The 26,257-nt window shown below is 44.0% G+C and overlaps 1 protein-coding gene across 7 annotated transcripts in view; it reads left to right on the top strand.

Moving 5' to 3' along the window:
• The first annotated feature begins 1,875 nt into the window (after nt 1-1,875).
• The window catches only part of Dscam2 (Down syndrome cell adhesion molecule 2), a 69,042-nt gene continuing 44,660 nt past the window's right edge, over nt 1,876-26,257 (top strand). For all 7 annotated transcript variants that reach the window (XM_034340185.2, XM_076690665.1, XM_076690664.1 and 4 more), the window contains exon 1: nt 1,876-2,354. In XM_034340185.2, coding sequence (XP_034196076.1) covers nt 2,327-2,354 — 28 coding nt within the window. In that variant the 5' untranslated portion in view covers nt 1,876-2,326. The remainder of the gene's footprint in view (nt 2,355-26,257) is intronic.

The raw sequence follows: 26,257 nt of genomic DNA, 5'->3' as shown, positions 1-26,257 counted from the left end.
ATCCAGCCATCTTTTGCTACCCTTACGACGGTGCTAGCAGCTCGTTCAGGAAACCTCAAGATGACAACCGGTAACGAGAAGAGCGAGGGACGGAAATTTTCAGAAAACCATAGCGACCAAGATGCCTGTCGTAGAATTTGCAATAATCTTATCTACACTTCTCGAAAGAACGAGAAAGCCGATTGTACTTGTCGACATGCTCGGTTAAATCTATCGGAAAATAACGATGGTAATAAATTTCTCTTAATCTTGAAATTACCAACGTATATATAATTTCCATTGTTTTCCTTTGTATTTCGAGCGAAAGAAACGGGGGTGCGATAACAGGGCGTAGAAAACAAGGCGCGAGTGGTACGGGAATGAATATTGCATAGGTGTTTGCGTATACGTGTGTCAGCTAGAAAAGCGGAGACACTAAGGGAACGCATTTAAAAATTAAATGTCGTGAGAAAAAAAATTGTATGTCACTGAATTATAACTCCGATGTGTAACGTTGAATTTTAAAGCTAGAACCCGCGATATCTAGCCACGAGTTTCGTACCTGTTTCCGCAATAATTTTCTAGCCTCAAAGCAAAAGTTTCGTTTCGAATTAGGTAAAACAATTTTACTTGTTAACGAAAGTTACCTCGAGATATGCGATTCGAAATTGAATTTATAATTCGACGGGTCTGACGTACCCATTGATGGTGTACAAATATTAGGGAATTATCGTACGACGTGAATCTCGGTTTCGTATTAAAAACTTTTTGAAAACTGGTCCCGCATAATGGTCGCGTATAGTTCAGCCTTTGCTACTTTGGTAGATTTCAACGGTGGCCGCAACAAACGACGCGGAACTCTGGTAGGTGGTTTGAAAAGGATTACATGGCAAACATGCTGAAGTTTTAATCCTTGTTATACGAGAAATCGCGAGCCATTTGCAAGGACGTTCAGCTTCTAAACAATATTTATATAACTTTGCAAGCAAATATTTTTAACGAATTAGCCGTTCGAGGAGAAATTACTGGAAGCACTCAACTGATTATCGTGCGACTGCTCGAGCCGAAAACTTGAAACGAATCGAAAATGGTGCTCGTTGGAAACGTTTCCAATGAAAATCCAACGCTTTTAATTACCATTAAATTAACCGAATTTAAATCTAGATAATTTTCAACGGTATATAATTAAGTACGTCTGGCCATTTCACGTTAAAAAGCGCGTTGTGAAAGGAACGTAACAATTTCCCGGGTAAAAAAGAGAAGCGCGATATACAGGGGCGAGTTGTCGAAAGTTGAACCCGTGCGCAACAATCGTCAAGCATAATACCAGCTTTTCATTCTTCGCTCTGAACAGCTACACCTACACCCTTTCCTGATCGTTCGGGGTTGGTAACAAAGCGAGAGAAAAATCGTGACGCGAAAAGGGAGGGGTGAAACGGGGCGACAACTTTTTCGTTGCAAGGAACGCGCGAAATGTTCGGAAGAACGAAAGCGAGACGGTTGTTTGGTTCGGTCGCTCGATGCTACTCGAGTCGAACGTCTCGAAGGTAGAGACGTAACGTGCCCGGAAGAAGTTGGAAACAATGCCAGCCGACGACGAGGAAGAGAGCAGGAAGAATAGAAAGAAAACAGAAGGAGGGAAGGAAAAAATGAAAGACAAAAGTGTAACGCGTCGCGTTCGCATCTCCGAATGCTGGATGCGTGCAACGACCGCGCGCACCGTACGTCCTCCCTTTCATTCTTCGTCGCACCTGCACCCTTTCCAACCGGTACGAGAGGCGAACGACTCTCGCGAGAGGAAGAGGGTGGATTGGGATGGTTGAACGGAGAAGGACGGCGGAGGGTAGCGAAGAGAGGGTTGGAAGCATGCGCAGCAGTACTCGCGGGGGTAGCCCGGCACGATCAGTCGTGGCCGGCGGTGCCGGAGGCCAAAGACTTTCGCGAGGGTGGACGCGCCGCGTTTTCTGCCGGACCTCTTTTGCTCTATCTACACCTATCTGTCCCCTCCTCTCCTCTCCGTCTCCTGAACGCGATTACGCAAACGACTGGTCTGGTGGTCTGGCCGCGCACGTATGACCCTGCATCGCCACCGCGTGCACTTTCGCGCTCGGCTACACCATCATCGACCTCGACACCACCGTGATAGCCTGCTTCCTTACCGCGTACGCCGACAATCTCGATCTCGATCGTGATCGCGATCACGATCTCGTACGGTGGTCGCGTGTACGTGGCGCGGAAGAGGAACAACGCGAAAACGTGACCACGACGAGGATCGCGACGGTGTGACGTTCGACCGGCGATTCTACCGGGTGCAAGGTTCACCGTGGTCCAAGGACAAGATCAAAGGATGCTGGCCCGCTGCCTAATCTGTATCGGTAAGTCCGTGTTGCGATTATAAATCCTTCGCGTTTCTTCGACGGGAAAAAAGGCGCGATAGAAGCTGCGTGTGCCGGATGATCGATACACAAGTTTCGAGGAACGTTATCGTTTTCCCTGATTTTTATTTTCGACCTGGCTCGAACGCTGCGACCGATGAAACAGCGTACAGATATTCTAGCTCGGACAGAATTCGCTGTCGCGTAAAATTGCTGGGGAAAAAGGGGACGAGGACGGAAGTTTCAGCGGCAGTTCCGGCGTCCAAGAGTGCTATTTCGGTAAAACGAACGAGCACTTTTTCCACGGAGGAACCGAGTACTCGCAAGTTCGCGCGTTCGTTCAAGTACGTGCATTCGTTCTTCGAAAGTTACTTTCGATCGGTCGGATACCGGAAACGAGATAACACGTGACGCACGTGTAAATCTAATTTGTGAAATAGACACGGCGAATTCGCGTCCCTATTGAAAGGGAACTGAAAAGGATCGTTCCAGGCTATCAACTTTTGTGTTAACTGGGCGAATGCTGCTTTCAATACAGTCAGCGAATCATGCGTGGAAACTTGCTTCTTTCGTTCAAACGTAACGCACGGATCTGGTTCGAATGTTTCGGAAAAAGAAAGAAACAACCAGAGGAAAAATGTTTTCTCTGTTTTCCAGTATTCAAATAAAGTGAATTGAAATTGAATTGGTTTAACTAAAAGATGAGCTCTCGCTATATCGTTGTGCTAATATTTGTATAAAATTTGCAATATTTTGTTGAAAGCATTACAAATGCAACAATTTTTGTTTTTCAATCGTTAATATGAAACGCGTCGTGGAAGCCGTTTTTAAACAAAATTCCCTTTGACTTTGCTCTTTAACTTTCCTTTGACCACGAATTTGATTCGTTCAAAAAGGGAACTGATTCGACTACACAGTATCCGCGTAAAGGAGCTATAATTGCGACCGTCTCGTCGAGTCTCTATTTAAATTCCAATTTGAACTCTGCGTACAGCAAGACGGTTAACGAAGTACATCTTCCTGTTTCGCTCTGAAGTGTATAAAAATTCTCGATCAAGTTTCCGCGCACGCCACACGTTCGTCCAAAGAATATTTCTCGGGAATTTTCTCGTGAAAAAGTCTCGTTAGAGTGGAGCCCTCTCCGTCGTTCCCCGCGCAAAGGGAGATTGTAACTTTATTCCGGAGAGCGTGTATCCAGTGAACGGTGTACGATTTTCATTGGAAAATCTGCGAAAGGATCGGGTTAAAAACGAAGCAGCCTTTCGGTTAGCTTCGAACGTAATTTAAATGATGAATTAGCCGTTGGAAATTGATGAAACGATGAAAGGAAAGGGTTAGCCGATTTCAAAGCGGATATCGTTGAAACGCGTCGCGACTGAAAAGGTTAAACCGTTCTTCTCTAATTTCCACTTAAACGTCGCGTTTGCCAACAATTTTGCATAATTACGCGAAGCGAGAGACCTAGAAGGAGGAAACCGCGGCGATATCCACAAAGGAAAATCGTCTTCTTATTTGCGTTTCGAAGAATAATAGGTTTGTCTGAGCAAGGATGAGACGACATCGTTCAGACAATGAAGAACGTCGATAATGATCGCGACGCATCTTAAGACCTCTCTCGTTAACGTTCCGCTGGTTCTTTCGTTTCTTCCAGGAAGCTCTCTGTAGTTTCCTGAAGGAGCCTCCCGTTTCAACCCCACCGTCCTCGGCCCGCCGCGTCTCTGTCCTCTCCTACCGTTTCGCACTAATTGCGGACAATTCCAGACTTTAAATCTCTCGAATCTCGAAAGCCTTTAATCTCGACGGTCGAGCCTTAACGACGTCGCCGTGTTTCGTAGAGCGACAGTTTGAAATTTAAGCGCTCAAGGGGGCGGAACAGACACCCTTAATAAGGTTCCTCCATCGTCTCGTCCTTCCTTCGTCTCTCCCCCGTCGACTCATCTTTCCATCTTTCCTCCTCGCTCAACCTGACCTCACCTACTCTCCTCACAAGCGACAACGTTAATGGAATATTTTAATGGCTGAGCAAACCTTTAATCAACCTTTGTCCCCGCTAAGAGTGCATTGTGCGAAATTAGGGATAAGTAGATAAGGTGTACTCGTTGTCTTACGACAACGTTCTGACGTTAATTCGACCTCGGAATGTCAACAGAATGAATGACGATCTTTATCTTTCCACGTAGAAGAGATTGGATAACGTTCAACAATCACGGACGATTGTAGGAGATCGTGTAAAAATCAGGGTGGATTCGACGAGAATCAAACCGAAACTCACGGGGAATTTTCCGTGAAAAGTTACTTGGCGAAAGTGCAAAGTTATCCGTTGGAAAAGGAACTCGGTAGCTCGATGGAGCGGAGGGAAAGGTTCGAAAAAAAAAAAATCATCCTTTCCAAATATGATATAATTGCAGGGGATTAAAGTTTTCCGATGCTGCTCGATGCGGTTTGTTTTTCCGGCGAACAATTCCGCGTGAAAAAAGAACGAACGAGCCGGGGGGTATCGATCGAGTTTTATCGCGAAACGTCAAGCAGGAAAAGTCGTCGAAACACAAAGCGAACGGATCCAGCGAACGCAAATAGCTTAATACTCTGTCTGGAAAATAAAAAGAATGAAATATCGCGGCACCGCGCCCCGAACGATACCGAGGGAGGAGGTTGCGAGAGAAAGCTGTCAGTCACTGTGAAAATTATCGTTCAAGTATCCCGAGGTTTGTACACGGATCCCTAGACAATCTGAAGGGTTGCTCGTAGTAGATTGGAGAGACTACAGTTGGGAAAGGCGAGACGGGTAGAAGCACGCCTCTCTCGTTGGCACGTTCTCCGATTATGTGGATAATGCGAGACAACGTGACGGGCCTACGTATACACACCCAATGGGCACACCTCAACCACCTGAATAACTTATTCATTACGAATACAAACTCCACCAAACTGATTTCTACCGCGGCTGTTTACGTATACTTTAAACTATCGCTCTTCTTATTATCATCTCTTTTGAACATTTATCATCGCCCCATCTGTTTCGTTAAATGATATTAATAATTGCCCGAGAAAAAGTCGAGTGAATTAATGAAAAGCGTTTCTACAATGAAGTCGTCGATCGTTAATCATTACCGCGTGTGAGATAAGACGACGTCACGGCTAATAGTGAAGGAAAGTTTGAAACTTAGCTCATTAAACCGCGGGCAAAGTAAAAGACAAAATGGTAGGAAAATATTCTTTGCGAGCCTCGACAAAACTTGCTACCATTGTCGCTCGACAGACTCGTTTCCTCCGCTTCTATTCATATCTTTTTCCTCTCAAACTTTCTTTGTTTCCTTCGGTTCAACTTTATCCCCACTGCCATTTTCTTCTATCATTCTATGAAAAAGAAACATTTTTATGTTTGTAGAAAATATCAAACGATAACCAGGTAGCGTTTAATTTAGCCTATCCAACTACCTCGAATATCTTTTACGTTTTTCCTTTCTGGTTTATTTAAACAGTTACTTCTTGAATTTTCTTCTTCCACCCACGACGCTGTTCCACAGCGTGAAACTTTCACGTTCTCAATTGTCAGTCATAATATCTTCTTCTGTATTTCTTTACTTTTAATTTGATCGCCTCCAGTCGGCCCGCTTTCGCTTCGATTCGAAAGCTCGTTTCAATTTTCCTCAAAGCATTGAAAGCGAACGGCAGAAATAAAGGATCGGATGGAAAACTGGATGCGCGCAACTGTTTGTTCATCAACCGTGACAAAATAGAAGGAAAACAGGAGTGCGAGTTGAATGAAATTTTTAAACGTTTCTCGTTTCTCTCGCGACGAATGAAACTAAACCGCGACAGATGTTTCTCTTTCTCCCTTGCGCACGCCATATCCGCGCTCTTCTTCCTCTTGTTATTTCCGCCAAGAGAGCAACTGAAAAATGTTCAGTCTCTTTGGCGTTCCTTCTATTTTTCCAGAAATCCATCTCGACCGTCTGGCAAATCCCTTCCTGCTCTCGTTTGTTTCTCGTTTGCCTCGCCTTCTGTATCTCTTATTCGCTTTCCATCATCAATCTACTGTTTTTTTTTTTTTTTATTCTTCACCGTGAAAATTATATTCCTACGCGTTAAACTTCACCGGCTTATCATCGATCATCACAGATCGCGTGCGAATCCTTCGCAACGACACGTTTTCTTGACAAATATTTTCCAGTTCCGAACGATTTATCACAGACCCATGAATAATAAAGTACACTCGTCTCGTACGTTAATGAAGAATTGTGGCCGAGTTTCGCTGCGAGTGTCAGCGATGATCATTATTTATTCGACTCTGCGTTTGCTATCACCGACGTTCATACGAATATAATTAAATTATACGAATTATTTATAATTTGAAAAAGGAATTCAATCCTGGCTCGAAGGCTGTTTTTAAAAAGATCATTATGATCTTTTTGATTGTAAGTTTATACAAAATTTCAATCGAAAATGTGCACACATTTAAACAGTCTAAGACCATTATTCGGGAAACCACAATAGCAGCCTTTAACCCGTCTAACATCGAGCCAGGATGGCAGGTATTGCAGGGTGAAATCGAGGGTTGGAAAGAAGTGAGGATCGCGGCGGAAAGTCGACGGGAAAGCGATTTAGATACATCAGGATTGAAACTAAGGCTGTCGTCCCTTGGAGGAAGAAAATTTACTTCCCGTCCCGGCTATTTTCCTTGCTGAACAAAGTTACGTGGCTAGACATTTACAATTGAAATTACTTTGCTCCTCCCCCCTCTGGATTATTACTTTAAAGTCTGCTCACGAATATCGCGAAACTTCTTTCTTTTTTTATATCCTTTATTTTGCGTCGTCGATGCTTTCAGGTGGAAAAGAATTTGCCTGGAGGTCGCGTCGCGTCGTATCACGTCATTATGAAATCCTCTTCTTGTCCCTCGAGGACAGGACGAATTTCATCGCCCTATTCTTCCTTCCTTTCCAGCTTGTTTTCTTCTCTTAAGAATTATCGTTGGAAGGAGACAAAGAATAACTTCAATTTTCATTAATAACGTAAAGGACCATGATTTAAAACGACGCGGATTGACAAAGATAAAAGGTAAAATATGATTTCAAGTGGTAGGATTGAACTGTTGCAACTCGTCGAAGTATACCTTCTTTTCGATCAAACTTTCGGCGTTATGCTTCGATTTCTTTCACGGAGTAGTTACAACGAGATTCCATACGAGAATCACTCGGGAAATTTTGAAGGAAACAGATCGCGAGGATATTGGAACCAATTTTCAAACGGGGAAAGTTCGATGATGGTTCACGAGAGGAATCGACGTGATCGAGTTTAAACTATTCTACTTCTTTTTTATTTAAAGTGTAAAATTCTAAGGATTTTAGTTTGCGCCGATTCTTACCTTAACAGGTGTAGGCTCCTGTGTCTACGAAGGCCAACGCGTGAATGCGAAAGACAATATTTATGTAGCTGCGAAATCGGTATAATCGGCACCGCGCTCCGAGAAGGGATAATCCCTTTGCCTAAACACTCGAATTATCGCGCGACCGTTCATTCAGTCGTTCTTAAGCCTCCTCGAGTCAATACACGATCGGAAAGCCGAATAAACCGAATATATTTTCACGTTCCACCAATTCCTGGGACAGAAAGTGACAATGTATAAAATATATTTTATTTCAATCGATGGAGAGTCATTCCTCGATGTCGCGGAAATACGAGAAACGTTGAGAGGAAAATTGGAGTTCTCCGAGTTCGAAACGGGGCATGATTGTGCCGGTAAATTAAGTCTTCGTCGAGTTAAAGGCGTCACAGTTTTACGCGCGGTAAAACGACGAAAGGAGGGCCAATTTGCTGATCGACCATGGGTGAAACGTCGAACCTTAACTTCCGCCCTCGTTACACCACGGTGCCACCGTCTTGGAACGTGCTCTTTCAGCCCCTTTGCCTCCACGCCCTGATCGACCCTCTTTAAACTCTCAACCGTAACACGCACGCCAGTTGCTTCGTCGAGTGGTCCGTCGAACCGTTTATTTTCATTCGTCGGCATTGCTTTTCATCGACGCTCCGTTGCACGCTCCTACGACAAAAGCTGTACGCGTGCCTGTCTATTTTACCTTTTTCGCCTACTTTTCCAATGAAACCATTTCGCAACATCCTCGAGCGTGTAATACATTCTTATATTATTCGATTCGTTCGCCCAACTAATTTACGAGAAAAGGAGCTCATTATCTTCGACCAATTCTCTAGAACGAAGATGTTAAAATTAACCCTTCCGTTCCTTGCTTCCCGCGTTATTTAAAGCGAAAAAAGGAGCAAGATAGTTGCAATCGAGAATTCCCTTTCATAGGCTAACAAAGCGAATACAACGAGCGCGAAACGGATCGATTCTCCGCGGACGAATCGTTTCCTCGGTTCGGAAATCGACGGGATTGAAATCGGTGTCCAGCGAGCGACTTCGAGCCGTGTAAATCGTTTCGCACCTTCGGGCGTTGCGAGACGTGTCGCGGGAAACGCGAAAGCGGGGGCGTCGATTAAATTTTCAAGAAATCCGCTTAAAGTTTCGAGTGGGATCGTTAAAGCGTCATCAGCGACGTGTGCGCGTGATATTCGACTAGATCCCGGTAGAGCGGAACTCGGGACGCGTCACGTGTGTACACGCTTCCAGCTACTAAATTATTCCAGGATAAACGTGTTTATCTACGTTCAGATTCGCGTGGGCTACTTTAATTCGATCGAATTCGTAACGAGACTGATAAATGATAAGTTAAACAGGTTGAACTCGCTCGTTTTTTCGATAAAACACGCTTTATCGACGATGTAACATCGATGAAATTTTTAAACGAGACAAACAACACCTGCTCGTCTGTCTACCCTCTAAACGGGGTTTGTCCACGTTGAAAAATTCAAACGAAAACTCGATATATCTGACGAATCTCATTAGCGTACAATTTATTCTTTTCTACGCTTCTGTGTTCGCTCGCGATTTTATCACAGGACAGATTTTTCATTTACGACGCGTTCTTTTATTTATCCCTTCTGCAGGCGACAAAGAGAATTTATCGTTAGATGTTTTTCAAATTTTTATCTACGTATACAGAATGTTATGTAACTAGCGGTGCGACTGGAAAAGCACAAATTCTACGCGAGGAAAATTATGATATGGAAAAATTATAATCGTTTTAACCGCTATTGTAAGAAATATTCGACTCTGACAAGCTGAGGCGCATCCGGTGCCCTGAGAATTTAATAAACACCAGGAATGCAAACTAGACGAGCTTTCACTCGCAGCTAATACGAACTTCTAACAAGTAAGAGGCGTGCTCGTTGCAAAGTGAAACACTTAGCGAGAAACAAGGAGACACTCGCATATTCATCGTTGGTTGACCGGTAACACGACAAAGGCGGGATTTTCGTTGTAAGTAGAAAGGGTTGGCGGGGAAAAACGAAAAGTGGCGAACGATGATACAAGGTTAGCGTGGAACGGAAATCGACGTTAAAACTGATCGATTCCCGTTTATAGAGAATTGATTAGTTCGATTTTCCGTCGAGGAAATTGAAGTTCGCGGCGCGTCTTAATGCAGTTTAGAGAAACGCGAGGATATCGAGGCGAAGTAACGGACGGGACGGAATAAAGACGTCCGTCGATTCTGGAAATTATATCGCGCGATTGCAAACTTGCCACAAGCTCGTCTATCTTCCACCGAGAGAAAAATTGTCGTTACCGAATTGATCGCGAAGGAAGAATACTGGGAAGCGGAGAAAAATTTACCTTGCATTAGCTCGAGCTAACGTAATTACCTTAGAGTTAATGGATTTGCGGAAAAATACGGCACGCGAAGAGTCTCTCCGTTTCTCGTGTCATTTCGCGGGACATTTTCAGGAAGCAGGAGGAAAAAACAAGAAGAAATATCGCCGGTAAACGCGGTTACGTTCGAACAAATAATTTCGTCGCGCACGTCCAGTAGTAAAACAAACGACTTCTCGGCCATTCTCTTGTCGGTGATAACTCATTAGAGACTACTGTCGTGTTCCTCGCGAATTATTTCCGAATTTTTTGCAATTTAAAACCAACGTTTCTACAATTAGCGCGTGCTAGATTCTTTACAGTCTTATCTCTCAAGAAATCGCAAGTGCTCTAGAATTCTTTTCGCTGACCATTCCTCTCGATAAGCATTATCCGTCAACAGAATTTTCTTATCGGCTACGTGACGTTCTGGAAATTCCTCGCGCATCAGAGATTACGGGATGGATCAAAGGGCAGAGAACGAAGGAAGGAATTCTCGAGCGTTGTGCACGTACTTAGGAGGCGTGTACACACGACCGCATCTCGTACACCTACTTTTCCAAGGCTCACCTCCCTCTTTATCATGCTCGACCGATGACCGAACAACGTTACGTACCGTTGGTGCCACGATCTCTATAAAGCAACTACTAACTCGCCCAGCAACCCGTCCTCCTCTCACGGTCTTCAAGAAGCTTCTGAACGAGCGTAGAGAGAGATACAGAGCGGAGCAGGCTGGCACGACTCGCTCGATATCCATTAACCCCCTCCTGCCAGCCTATCCCGAGTCTCTGTAGGGTTTAGGGGACGCTATTCCCTCCTCGTTCATCGAAAAGACACGAGTTTATGCCCCGGTAAGAGGACGAAGCCTCCTCCCGTTCGTTAACCTGCTGAAAACTGGAACTTTGGAAACGAGCCCGGCTAAGCAATTCTTTTTTTTTTTTACGAGCCTCCTTTCGGGGTTCGAAGATGCATTTTCACGTAACAATAAATCGCGACGTTTTATGTCACGGCACTAAATCGAGAGGCTCGTTAAGAAGGAAAATTCATGAAACCATGATTTCAAGTCACATGTGAAAACGTAGCCAAACCGACAGTACATAAAATTTTCCTCCTTCTTCTTTAGCTCGCGGCTTTTTTACGCGTCTTGCTTTGCTTCTTACACGACCGCTCTCTCGTACGCGTCAGTTATTTAATATTCATACGGTGGCAGGCTGGCGAACACTCTTGGCTACTTTGAAAATATGAACGACACCGCTCGTACATCCTCCTTCCTCGACGAAATAAGAAAATGCATTTCAGGCTCCTTGCCACTCGACTCGAAAGCTTGATGGCTACTCCCGGCGGCTAATTACGCGCATTTACCGCGGCCCGCGCTTAATGTAATTTCTGCGATAAAGCGGCGAGTACCGCGGGGACTCGTTTACAACCGTGGCGAACCTTTGACGAGCGCGAATTATCACGGGAAAACAAAGAGAGAGGATGGTCGATCGATATCTTAAGGGAGGAAAGTCCGAGCGACGGATAATTGCAATTTGTTGTTTTGCTGCCGCGTTAAATTCCTCCTTTTATTTACATTTTCGTAAGTTTATTAGGATTTTTCGATTATATTTGCGACCGATTGTACGTAGGTGTTTCACGGGTTTTTCGATATTTTCTCACCGCATTCGAGAAAATTGGGATCAGAATCGAAATTTACTAGACGGAAAGAAACGGGTCACCGTCGAACGAAACGAAAGTTATCCAAAAATGTAGCTGCAATTTCACGGCTTGTCCAACGGCTCGGGCGTATCGATTATTCCCGCGGCATTTTAAAACTTCCACTTTTTCTACCAACTTCCACTTCTCATATAGACATAAATGTCATTTAAAAGCATCGATTCGAACGCTAAATCTCCACTTCCCTAGTCTCTGTCGTAGAAAATGGAAAAGTCGATAAAAAGAAAAAAAAAAAAAGGAAGGTGTACACGCTTTTTCCACAACCCTAGCTCCCACTTTTTCCTCTCGTGTTTCCTCTCTGGGCATATACAGGGTGCGACGGAAATCATGACATCGCCGAGATAAAAAGAGCGTAACCAGAATCTTGTATTTTTATAATCAACCCGTAATCCAATATTTTATTAATTTCGAAACGATCACCAGCCCTCGTTCAACGGCCGACCCCGAATTTAATTAACCTACTCAATTTTCGAAGCACACTTTCAATTAACGAGAGAATATCGCTTTTCCGAATTCTAAAGTCGGCGCGAGTGAAACGGTTACCGGAAGCTATTAAAATCGAGTTGGTAACGAGTACGCGCACCCTTGTCCAATTTCAAAATTGCTCTCTCTTTTCCCAAACAGGAGCTGCGGAGTGGCGGCGGACAGTTTATTCCACGAGTTGGATTTACTTTTCGGAAATGTAGCAACGAGGTGAGACGAGGCGACGCGTACAGTCGATCGCAACACGATTTTCATCGCAGCCGGTGTATGCACAGTTTTCGTAGCAAGCGCGCGATACGACGATAGCCGTGACCGAGGGGGGGGGGGGGTGGTAGCAGTGTGGCACATTGAATGGCACGGCACGAGGAGCGTGGAGCGGAGAGGGCGGGGGTGGTGGTAGTACACGATGCGCTGCGGTGAATGTGCCCTAACCCCCTCCCCGCTTTTCGTACAACTGCATGGAGATGCAGAGACGTGGATGCATCCTGTAGGAGAGTATAACGAGCTCGAAGCCGACTCTCGGGTCGATGGCTCATGGTTTCGCCTTGCCCTCTCGAACCACCCTATTCGCTCTTTCTCATTCTCCTTCTCCCTTCCTCTCTCATTACCTCTCGTTCCAGCTCACCCTCTCTGGCCACCCTTGTCCCCGTCTATTCGCTGCCAGTGGCGTAACTTTAAATTCAGGACCAACCAGCCAGCAGGCTGACACGAGGGTGCCCTTCACCTGTCGTGCGTCGAGTGGGACAGCGCTGGTTACCGCCAGAGAAAACGTTTTGACGGCTCTTCTTGAGAGACGGCGACCTTTGTATGCTAGCTACGCGACTCTCTGCTCGCTTCATGTAAACGCGTTTCCGCCCACGACTTTTCTCGCGTACGCTGGGAAAAAAGCATCGTAAGCCACGTTACCGTGGACGTTCGCGCTTTAACGATACCGAGAAGGGGAAAAGCGAACTGCCGTCGATACGAAACTCGAATTATATGTATTCGTAATATTCGGACTCGCACTTTTATGTACAGAGGTGTTTTCATATAAATTGTAAACTAAAACGAGAAGAAGATTCCATACTGGAATTTATCTATTGCTACTCGATCGAATCTCAAGTGGAGTGCTTATCGAGAAAAAAGAGAAAAGGGTGCACAGTGTTTTCTAGACGGTTAAAAGGTTCGCGTGGTAACAGCAATCGCGTAGCTGGAACAGCGTACACAGAAAGGATGACGAAGGAAGCGGAAGGAAGGTGTCGTCTCGTCACCTTCCCCGAGCAAATACGACGCAAATTCGATACGAGCCATCTCGTCTCAGCCAACCTGACGCCTCACGTCGAGAATGAGATACGGCACGACTACACCTGGGAATAGTCGAGCTTTCTCCTTCCCGAACTCTCCTTTCACCCACTCGACTAGCACCACCCTCTGGGTGCTCTCTCTGCTGTCTCCTCTTTCACCTTCCATCTTTTCCCTATCCATCCACCTCTGCTTTCCACGATAACGCGCGTCGACCAAAGTAACAGTCGGTTTGACTGATGTCGCCTGGCGACGTAAACGCCCTCGGGGAGATGCCTTCCGGTTTGATGCCGCAACCGTTCTCCAGCTGTCTGTTGCCCTAGAAAGGCACGCGCGAACTACGCTGCCGGCTAGGGAATCGGCCAACGTCTTTGCTTACAAGTTTACTCGTGAGAACACGTTTCGTGATATAAAATAGATCGCGGGTGTTTGTAAAATTGAAATGAACCAAGAAAATGAGAAATGTAGGTCGGTGACCTAGAAAGAAGTTGTACCACGCCGTAGAGCAGGACCAAAGCTAGTCCGAAGTGGAAATTTAATTCGTTGAATTTAATTAATTCCTCCACCCTTCCCTCCGGCGATTTTCATTTCTGAGAATATCTAACGAATAGAATTTCTCATTCTTTCAGAAAAAAGAAGAAATGATTTATATTTATGCTCAACTTTTGAGCGCACAGTTCAACGTTAACCAGTGACGGGAATATCAGTGGAACTTCTCAATTTTCGTTCGAGCGAACTTTAACTTTCCTACCGAGATCAAATAAAATTCTCTTCTAAAGCAAACTCACTTCACGAAGTAAAGCGAGAGGGTTTCGCGTCGCGTTTTACATTCACGCATCGATGCTGTTTCCTCGAACGTTCCGTGCAAAAAGCGCGGAACATCTTTTTTCCCTTTTTTTTTTTTTTTTTAATCGAAATCTCCCCCGCTTTCGATTTTAAAGATATTCCTTCTAGAGATAAGAGCGTACTTCTTCGGTCGTTGACTCGTCGGTAAAATATTATTTCCGCCTATGCTTGCTCTCGTCCTTCCTAAAGCTTCGTGTCTCGCACGCCTGGTAGGCGATACGCAAAGGACGTCGTTCCTCCTCCTACTCCGATCCGCATTTTTTTTTTAGGGCTGAAGAGCTAGGGTGGATCAAAAGAACGCACCTTCTCGACGGGACGTTCATATGGAGAATACACAATGGGAAAGCGTTATGGTAAACGCGCTGTCTAAACCGTAGCCAGATCTATGTACTTTGCACGCAATTCCCATAAAAAATCCTTGAAAATTATTTCGATTAATTTTCTATATTCGATAAATAAATATTTAATGTAGAGAAGTCTGATGAATTCTTAAAATATTTCGACGTTTCTGAATCTTTGATTAGATGCAGCGTTGAATTATATTTAAAAAATCCGAGAATTTCAAAGCAAATGTAGCTAAAATTATTTCGTAACTATTCCTCGCTGCAAATGGAAGGCAACAAAATGAACGGGGCTAAATAATTCACAGAAGGGGTGTATTTTTAACGAGGGTTTCCAGCTGCCAGGTGTTCTTAACTTTGAGATTCTCGAAAGCTAAAAAAATGTCAGCAGGATGCTTCATAAATTCCATGGATTTTCCGTAAAATCCCGTAAAGATTACTGTCCTTTGATCCGGACAGGATATACGACTAACAGAAGGCTGATGTACACTCTTTTAAGATCCGTATACATCCCTTGGGATACAATTTCAATTTCAGTTTTACAAACAACAATATAGAATCCTTTTCAACATAAAATATAAAAAAATATAATGTAATTGAACAAATATAATGCAAATCTTTAAATCTAAAGAAATCGGAATTTTTTCTTCCAAAGCTCGAGATTCTTTCGAAATCAATGAATCCAATAGATTCGATCGAAATTCAGCACTAAAAGGGATTTCGATGAAAGAATTAATAGATCGATTATCCCGGTGGATAAGGGATTGTGCAGGCTGTTTGCCGTTTGAAAGGAAGGCGAAAGATTTCTATCTGTTCGCGTTGGTCCATTCGACGACGAATTCGCTCAGCTCGGGTATTTGCTCCGGTAATCTTTTTATCCTTTCCCTCGTGTTCATGCTCAGCGGGATAGAGGAAGGAGAAAAAGTAGAAGGCAACGGTGGTCGTAGCTACCACCAAGGAGCAATATCGTTCTCCTTCAGTCGCCTACACCCATCCCTAGGGGACATTGGTTCCTCTCTTGCTCCACGATCTCTATTTATCCTTCTTTCTATCCCTCTGTCCTGCTCCGAACGGTTTCTTTTCTTTCTCTCTTTCTTACAACCCGTCCACCGACTGCAAATTACCCTTTCCGTACAACGAACCACCCTTCCTTCTTCTGCTACACGCGATGTCGTCCCTTCGCTTCGGCCTGTCCCTCTAACACAGTTATGTGACCGTTGTAAATAAAAAGGCGCACGTAGCAGGTTCTTGCCAGAAGCGTAGCAACAGTTTGCAGCGTGTGGATCGCATGCCTCGTCGAGCGTACCGTTTGTTTTGTTGGCCCACTTTCTTGCAATCGTTACACTCCTTAGAACGACCACCATTCCCGCTCGTATCTTTCTTGGCCCGAGGTCAATACGACTTGCGAACCTTGGCAAAGGACATTGATCTCCGTTCGAATGGCCAGTGAAAGTGCAACGGATGAAACGATGGGTGATAATTAAGGACGTGTTTCGCGCGTCTTTCTCCGGAGTCGAATATTATAACAAACGGATAATAACTCAACTAATTCAATTCAATTTTTCGCTTAGCAAAATAATGATTTGAAAATTAGAAAAATGATTGAGCGAAGTTCAAAAATAAAGGGAAGACTGTTTATAAATGCATGTTTTATACAACGCGATCGTTGATTCATGCGTTGCGATAAAGTTTCTGAACGAGCTTTCGTCCTTTTATAACAAACTTCGCGCTCGTGATAAATGAATTTGCCATTTCACAGAGTGGCTATGTAATGCGTTAATTAAAAAACTTTCGCCAACTTTTGCGACTCGTTGCGGCTGATATCATTGTCTGGAAAGAGTACCGCGGCCAAACAACCTGATTCCATTCAGTTCGAAAAGGTGTTTGTACGACAGTCACTGCTTTTTTTTCCACAGACGCGATAAGGAAATTATGTCAAGCATTTCAATTATTCTCGGCATACATCGTACAATACCAATAAGTTCCACTGCAAGATTTAATTCTTCGAGGAACTAATTAAAAGTATTCTAATTCATCCGTCTAATTAAGGCAATATCATGGCCAGACACATTTACCAACGAATTATTCAACGAATTATCGATTAAATATCCGAGAAACTTTCGACGTCCATTCCTAAAGCATTACCCTTTAATACAGAAAAGTTTATTATCATAGTTTATTACGCGATGATACGAATAATTAAAACCACCACAATCGCACCCGTGATACTACACAAATACTGTCCTATCAATTCGAAGATCGTCAAAGTCAATATCGTATTTTCCATCCCGCGTTGCCAATGAAACTTTCCCGCTTGCGTAACCGTGACAAAGGACGACCGAATCGTCAGACAATCATTTCATTCGACACCGAAGCCGATTCAATGGCCGTCCTGCGAAGATACTTAAAACCGTTCCCATCTAACTCGTCTGATCGATACCATTATACCACTGCCGTCGGAGTTTGGTGACGATTGTTCGCGGCGACGTTAATGAATCCTGTTACACGGTGTTCGCTTATCGAGACACCGGCGACTGGTCGAAAAACTTGCAGAAACACATGGCCCCGGTAATGACAGTATCAGCGCGCGAGAACGGTGAGAACAAGCCAGTCAGCGTGGGCTCCCGTGTGTATCAGCTTTGCAACACGGCCAATTGTGCGTAACGCGCAACTAGCAGAGATACGAACACGTTTGCAGAGGGGTTGTGCACTGGCTGCCTTAACGTCGGCAATTCGTGAAGCTCCACTACGCGTACACCTCTCCCCGTGGCGTCATTTCCGGCTGACACCGGTATTGTGCAGACTACATTGTCCCCGCGTGTATTCAATGAGACGGCCCGCGGCAACTAACCGTCAGCGGGGCGCAGGCAACCGGAGAAACTGCGAGCAGAGACGCTCTACCGCTACTACTCGGCTGGGCTTGTAAGCGAACGAGCTTCCTTGGAACAATGAATTGTTCTGGAAGATGTCATTGTCCGATCGCTCGCGGGCCCTGTCGCGTTTTGCATGGCAAACTCAACGCTTTCGACCTAAGCCGTCCATTCGCCACCCCCGCTAGTCCTGCGAATCCTCATCGTCCGCTAGTCATTCGACTCTAATTCGCCTCCTTACCCTTTGCGCGCTTCGATCTCTATCCTCAATTGCCACGAATTCGCGCCGGATCGATAAGTAATTAATTACATAACGCGGTTATTTGCTTTTACTCGTCTCTTGCGCGGTTATGTTTATACAGTTCAAAGGGAATCATTTTTTTTGGTTACATTTGAAGAGATGAGAGCAATTTCATCAATTTTTTTTTTTCATTAACATTTTTCGAACGTTAAGTGAAATTGAAAAATAAATTCTCGTTAGGGAATTATATAGGCGCACGGTTGGGTGAAAAGAATCGAAATTTTCTCGATAGAAATGTACGATGCTTGACATTCATTTTCATGGCTGAAAAAACGTATTCGTGCAATTCAAAGCAGCCGTTAAGGTAACTTTTATTTCCGGTTCCACAATTATGCTGTATGCGATATAGAAGCGGCTCTCATGCCTCACTGTTCAGAGCTCTTATCGCTGTAAAAGACTGAATGCACGGTGTACGTTCGACGAGATGATTTCATTGCGAGTACGCCCGATATGGTCTGTTACACAGAATGAATAGTCTCGATTATATCAATGGATGGCGTAAAATTCCGACCGCTACTACATAAGGGCCGACGTTTTATTCGCTTCTGCTAAAAGGAATTTTTACAAAGTCGACTTTTTACCTAGATAATAACGAACCAAAGGTATTCATATTTTAACGCGAAAAGTATTTTTATACCTACGTACAACCGGGAACGTAATTGCGAAACGCTTGAAATACGTTTTATCGTATTTCTTTATTCGCGGTACAATTGACGAATTTCGAACGAGATGTTGTACCGTTTAATAAAGCACGTTCTTCGAATATTTTCAAACTTTTCTATTATTGAATAACAGAGAGCATTGAGGATTTTTGAGCGAATCGTAAAATTGGAAATTTGAGGATTGATACGTTGATTGTGAGTTTGTTGAATGAAAAAGTTCCCTTATCCCAGCCACGTAGGGAACGTAAGCAAGGTACGCGTCTTTATTACGGTCTGATACGCGCTCAGACGATTGTCAGAGAGAGGAGATTCAAATGCTAGTAGGAGCATCCGGCAGATAGTAATACTCCGTTTTCCTCGTCGACGAGGCGAGTCTGCGAATTAGTGGGACGTTACCGTGGCAAGTGCTCGACTGGATGGGAAGTAATATTGTCCGACTACCGGCAGGGTCCTGTTTCAACCACTTCGGCTCCTTTAAACAACGGGCTCCGCGCCAAAACTGCCTATCCTATTCTATCCTATCCTATCCGTTCAGAGATTTCCAGGCAACTCCGTATTCGCGTCACGCGGCTCGGCTAAATCCAAAGATACGCGGAACATGGGGAAAATGAATTCTCACGGCGATGCTACCGTGCGCGTTGCTCGTCTCTGTGTCGAATATCGTGTTCCCGGTTGGTAATGAATTTTTACAACGCCCTACGGGACATTTCTTTTTCTATTTTTGAAAATATCTACTAACCGTGAACGATTATTTTATTCTTCTTATAAATATCTTCTATAACCTCCAATAATGGATCTTATGTTTGATAAAACGGTAGGATTAAACGTTAAACGAGACAAGACATTTCTTTCGGCCCCTTCTCTACGTTGATCGCATCATTTTAGTTGTTTCAGAAGTGCCTCGACAAGGCTGGCTAGAGCAATAACTCAGCCACCCTCGTAGCTACGTCTCGGTCGGTAAAAACTGACATGATACAAATTGTACCTGCATGGCCTACATAAATCATCTCTCTATCTTCCCCACCACGATGGACCGTGTTCCCTTTGCTTCTATCGTACCGAGCAACGCGTATATTTTCGACAAACTACACGTTCTATCGTTGAAACGCGAATACACAATACACTTGTGTACGTCATTTTTTTTTTTTCCTTTGTTTACTACGTTACCCGAAGAGAAATCTGGCGGCCGTCTCAAGGAATTACGTGACTCGAGATACTTTGCCGTTCGAACGAGTAATGTGATCTCGCGATACCCCGTACACTCTGTACAACCATTAACGTAAATCCAGAACGGAAAACCGGAGAAAGAACAACGAGACAAACAGGCAGACGAGAGGGAATCGATATCACTCTAATGTGCTTGCTTTTTCTACGCCGTCTACGTGCCCCCCTCTCTCTAACCTTTTTTCAATGTGTATACGCGTGTACACGACAATTCATCTCTATTTTCACCGTATTCTACCGGTATTGTACTGAACGCGAACGACATTAACCTTGCTGCGAGCATTCGTATTTGATCATATAATAAACAAGTATAAATGTAAACAGGTACTTACATGTGAAGAGACGCTACGATTAGACCCTCTCGTTGTTCAAGAAAAAGGACGCCATCGTCCGATGCCACCCGTTGAATTGTTAAAGTTCATTTAAACACACCACACGCGATAAAACGAGGTTAAATTAATAGAATCTTATAACGCACAGCAAACGCGATTTGAAATACTAAAATATTCGAAACTTTTCGACGATTATATACCGTTAAACAACGTGAAATTATTCACAGCCACGAAATGCACGCTTCTTCTCCAGCTTCTTGTCGAAAAGTATTGCAGCGATCGTGTCACGTGGTCACTGAAGTAATCTCTTCTGTGATTGGCTGTTGGCTATATTAGGCGCTAAATCACTGTACGCTTGTTATTGGTGGAATTTTAACTGATTGAGCCAATGAGATACTTGTTCTTAACAATATAATAAGAATTATATAAGAGAAGAAAGCTTCGAGTAGTAGTTTTCGTGAAGGTTTCAACATGGCGTGAGTGGAAAATAAGTCTCCTTCGGTGTTCGGTAGCTATTCTTTGTGTGATCCATCGAAAGTGCAACTAAAAGCGATGAAAAATTGACTCCGCTCGTTCAACCGTGGCAGAGTTGCCGGAACTTCCGCCGACTTTCCTCTTCTTCGTTTAAAAAACTCTCTGGGATAAAAGCGAGACAGGAGGAACGAGAAAAAGGGGGACAAAAAGTCAAGGAAAGCAACTCGGAGTGTTCTAGTTCGACAGGCAGAAGTTTCGGCTCGTTAGCAGTTAGAAGAGTCCATAGAAATCTCAGAAGAGTCAGATTTTCGTTGCATCTTGTTCTATCGAGGTATGTACTATTATTAACGTTCTATAAAATAGAAAGTATCGTAAAAGAACTCATGGCTTTAATTGAAATCTTAATTACAAATTATCAGAAAGCGGAACATTTTTGTAACTAAAAACGTTAAAGATAAATTATTCCAAGGGAAATGATATCGAAAATCGTTAAGTAACTTTCAAACAATTTTTCGCCAATGTGAAGCCAATTTATATTCGCCCAGGCTCGATCAAAGGGCTGATAGAACGTGTATGATATCGATACTTAAATAGGTCACGTTTTAACCGGTCCGCTCGTATCTCGAATTTTCAACCACCCATATATTATTTCTATACCGTGGCAAATGATAAACCATTAGTTTGATCGAGTTTAACGTATTTAGAATTAACAAACTACACCCACCGAATACCAAAGGTGAACGGAGAAGGGTGTAGCTTGAGAACGTAGGTGCACTGGTGGCCAGCTAATTTCAGCCCAACTATCGGGCTCGATTCGATGCGAACCGTATAATTTCATTCGAATCGAAATCCGATAAACGGCTACGCGAACGTCTGCGAGGCCGAATATCGAGGCGATTAGTTATTCTGAAAAGTGTACGCACGAACCCCGTTAAGCTGGCCAGTGTTACACGGCAATAAACGAATAACTTTATTTTGTTTTTCATTTCCAATTTCATTTATTGCATACGGCCGCTACTTATCGTTTAACGAAGATTTTTATTAAAATCTCGTCCACGAAGCATAGTAGAAATATTCATATCTAACGCGGCACAGTATAAAATAGATTATCGAAGATATTAAAAATTAATATTTCGATACTGCTCTACATGTTTATAAGAAAAATTCATTGCTCTCGCGGAAAGGTAGTTAGATATGGTGAAATAGCGATGCCATTTCGTATCGTTTATCCTTTAAACTTCCTTTTGTCCGTCACTGTATCTCTGATATCACGCTGCTACGTACATAGGTAGCTCTCTTTGAGACGAACACCATCCTCGAGGCAAGCAGCGGTAAAAGTCCAAGCAGGCAGGACTAAAAGAGGTCGACAACCCCGCCTTCGATAATTACCGTGGGTGGCGTGGGCGAACCTCTTTCTCTCTTTTCCTTTTCCTTCCCCGTTTTCCACCCTTTCTCTCAGCAGCCCTACTTCCCCTCCTCTTCGCCTCTTTTTCATTGCCTCTCTTTCTCCTCTCCGTCTTCGTCGCTCTATTCCACCGCTACGCTTCCACCCCCGTATCCGATTCTTCTCGTTCTCTCTCGCGTCGAAGCTTTTGCGCCTCGCTTGCGACGAATCGATGGAGCCGACCGGATCGACCGATAAAAATATACTCGCGATATACAGGTGTATTATTTCGAAAACCGTTTCATCGGGCTTGCATGCCGATCACCGGTGAAACGGTCTCGATAATGGTAGCGCCGGTGAATGGGGGGAGGGTTTTCTTTGACGGTACCAAGTACCACCGAGAGAAAAACATCATTGTGGAGGGCAGTAGTCGTGGACAGAGAAGAATTGACGGGGGTTGACGGGTAGCTACGACATTCTTCGACGTCGAAGACTCGACGTTTACCGACGTCAGGATTCCCAGCCGAACCTGGGTATTCGTATCGTGAAATATATCGCGAACCGTGGAGAAAAGAAGGAGAAAGGTGATGAGGGTAGCTTGGAAGAATGGATGCGATATAAGAGAGAGAAACGCGTTGAAAAATATCCCCTTTGAAATATAGTTGCCCTCCGTGAAATATAGTTGCCAATTTTTAATCGTCCTTTGCTTAATCGTACAGTTTACATTATCGTCGAGTTTCCTCAGCCATTTCGAATGTTATATTCAGGTGAAACGTTAAGTGTAATTACTCGCTGAGGTATTTACCCAGGTACGCTTACTGTCTTAATGCTATGTAAATACGGCGCATCCATGGATGTAAACGCTCGATTGTTCAATTTACGTCGCCCATCGTAAAGTTATGAGATTCGTTTCACGCTCTTGTCTTGTAGCTCGTGATAAGAAAAGATTGTGAGAATATAATTCGACGTAAGCTATTCCAGAGCTATTCTAAATTGTCTCTCTGATCCCAGAGGTGTTAATTATTAGATTATTTTCTAACAACGAAACAAAGACTTCAAAATACAAATCATCTGGTTTAGTTCGAACAAGCAAACGATTGAAAGTTTCGCAGTCTCGTATTTTAGGTAAGGAGACAAATAACGAAGCGTGTGCAGGTTGATAGACGTTGACCTACATCAGCGTAATTCAAAGTGGCTGGAAAGTACTTTAGCAGCGGGAAGAATGAAAGGCGAGTAACAATAAGCCATCTAATACACGTCGGAAACTATAATTTCTGAATACTTCTTAACAAGTTCCGTGCTTTCAATTCAAACTCGATTTCAAAGTATCTTACCTTCCTAAGAAGGGAAGCCAACCAGGCAGTCTTCGCGTCCCGCGTATTTTTGGCTCGTTTGTCAGATTTCCTGCGCGACGAGGTTGGGTTGAAAATTAAAACAAGAAGGGTACGTCCGATATCTCCGAAAAGGGTGAAAAGCTCGATCCAGATGTCGAGCAGCAAAGTGTTAACGCTCGAGCGTGCGCCACGATTTTCCGCCCGGTCTGGCGTGTTAATTCGTTCGCTCGAACCAAAATGAGTGAATACGTTAACGGCGGCAATTAGAGCAAGAGGACATTGTTCCACGGTTGAAAAAAGAGGTTAAAAAACGTGCAATTCTATCGTGGCTCGGTCAGTCTTCTGTAAACTACAACGGTGTACGGGGATCAAAGGTCGCGTGGAATCTGAGGGGAAACTGGGTCACCGGTAAAATCAAATATCATACTACGATATACTAATGGGTAATGGGTAGCATGGACAATCGTTCGTGTCACAAAGACAATCCCTTTTGCCCGCGAGCGTTGATTTAATTAAGAATCTCGAGTTTAATTAATTTCGATATCGCCGTCCATCCGTGAATCTTGCTACCTATTTACAATCCCAGCAGGGTCGACCGAACCGCGGAGGGAAAAGTAATTAGCAGTAAATTTTCACCGGTGCACACGATGCGATACATTATTTGAACAGAACAGACACCGCCAGGCGGCCGCAATTTTACATACGCGAATGAACAGCTACGCGGATCATCGCCGCGGATACGCTGGGAAAAATAAATGTTTCTGACAGGAGAATATACGATCCGCTACCCCTACGGGTCATCGAACTGTAACCCACCCCTAAGAGAAGGATTCCAAGAACCCACCGAACGAACCATCGCAACGGACACGTTTATACAACGTGACGGGTTTAATTGTTAATCAATAACGGTCGCTCGAACCTGTTGTGTAGTATTCAACATTGTCGCGGTGCCGCGTTTCAATTAGCTTAGCAGCGCGGCAATTGTAACGATAAACGGATAGAATTAGATAGATAAAACGCAGGGCTTAATTTAATTATCTCCTCGTCGTCTTACCGTATCGCTTCCTTTTACGCGGATCCAAGAAATAATATACACGCGAAACGGTTGAGAATCGTCCACGAGAATAAATCTCGGGCTTTATCGATTGTTCGCCTCGTGCACGTGGTAGCGGCTGGTGGGCGTGGTGATAAAAAAAATCGGGCACGACGAAATTCTTGTCCCAGAACGCCAGGTATTTTATTTTTCCCCTGTCCGCGTTTACGCGTTCCGCAAACCGTTCTCGTACACGGGCACGCGCACGAGAATACTTTTCGAACGTTCTACCTGCGGGCTTTTAAATTCTGCGCGATTCGAATTCATTTCGAGCGCGGCCAAGCCGTTATCTATGCGTGTGGGGCTTGCGGTTCTCGGTCCTGGCGTGGTAATAACTCCAGGGTAAAAGGGGTTGCTGGGTGGCGCGAGATGGAGAGAGAAAGAGAGGCTGGGGGGAAAAAAGGAAGGTAGCTGGGATGGAAAAAGAGTAGGATGGAAAAGGGAGATTGGTGGGGAACGTAGACCACCCCCAAGGGCAGCTCGGGCAAGGTACAAAGGTACAAAGCCCCAGTAATATATTTTGGATTACCTTGGCTGGTCTATCCCCTCGTTCTCGTTCGTTCCTCGTTAGAAGTATTCAAGCGTGCCTCTAACGAGACTACGAGTACAAACAAACAGCCTGTTCCTGGATGAAAGAGGAAGGAAAAGGAGAAGAGAGGATATCTTAGAGGATACGATGTTTACTTCCACCGCGATTGCTCGATTAGAATTTATAAACCTACCTTAACTATTTTATTCTTCGATTATTCTTTTAAATGACTCGCGACGTTTTTAACATTGTCATCCAAAATCGCATTTATTTATTTCCACGTTTATGATTGAGAAACTTTAAGTCACCTATGTCTTTTCAATGATTTAAGCAATGTTTCGTCTCGCAATAAAAACTTTTCAATCGAGTTAGCGGAATTCTTCAATCGTACACGATAATGAGATAACTTTTGATCGATGAAGGAACGATTGCAAAGTTTGGCAAGCGATCGAGCTCGAATCAGTTTCTGGTTCAAGATCATTTCGTGGTCATTTGAAAGTTTCAATGGACCAATGTCAGAAGAAAGGGAAAGTAACGAGGCGTTTACAAGAATGTGGAAAAGTCAACAGGTGTAAAGACGAACGACACAGTGACTGTTTTAGCGAAAGTTTCCAATTCGAAAGACAAACATCCCGACTAGGTACAAGTTGACTTACAGGAACAATGATATTTCGATATCTGGAACAGTGACAAAATTTTCTCTTTGATAATATTTGAATTTTCAACGAGTCTTATTTTTCGTACTTCTAAATTCTTGCCGCGTGCAGATACGTTTCATTAACTGCGCGCGTTAAAAATAAATTGCAGTAACGAAAGAACGAGATAGTTTCGCGTGCCGTTTCCATGAAAATAGAGGAAAAACCATGCTACGACTTTCATCGTCGCTGTTGGTTTCCTAACTATCGCTATAACCACCCTCTCGCATTCCGCAGGATCGTTGGTGCATCAGTTCAGCACTGTAAACATTTCCCTTGTGGGCCCCTCGGCATGTATTTTCTTCTCTTTTTTTTTCTTATCTTCGAATTAACGGTGTAGTTTTGAGTCGGCCATTTTACAGGGTTTCGTCTTCAACGTTTCTTTTATCCTCCTGCAAACGTACCTCTCTTATTCTAGTGCTGGAAAACCCTCTTACGTAATTGTACATCTGTCCACAATCAGACTACGAGGTTCCTCGCGTATCGCATAATTCCAACTTCTTTTTCGCGAATAGGAGGTAGTTTGCCAGCGAGTTCAGGGTAAATGCAAATTTTATGAACGTAACCGTCCTGCAGCGCAGATGGAGC

Source organism: Osmia lignaria, chromosome 10, assembly GCF_051020975.1.
Source record: "Osmia lignaria lignaria isolate PbOS001 chromosome 10, iyOsmLign1, whole genome shotgun sequence".
In the NCBI taxonomy this organism is placed as follows: Eukaryota; Metazoa; Arthropoda; class Insecta; order Hymenoptera; family Megachilidae; genus Osmia; species Osmia lignaria.
This window is presented reverse-complemented; position numbering and strand designations above follow the sequence as displayed.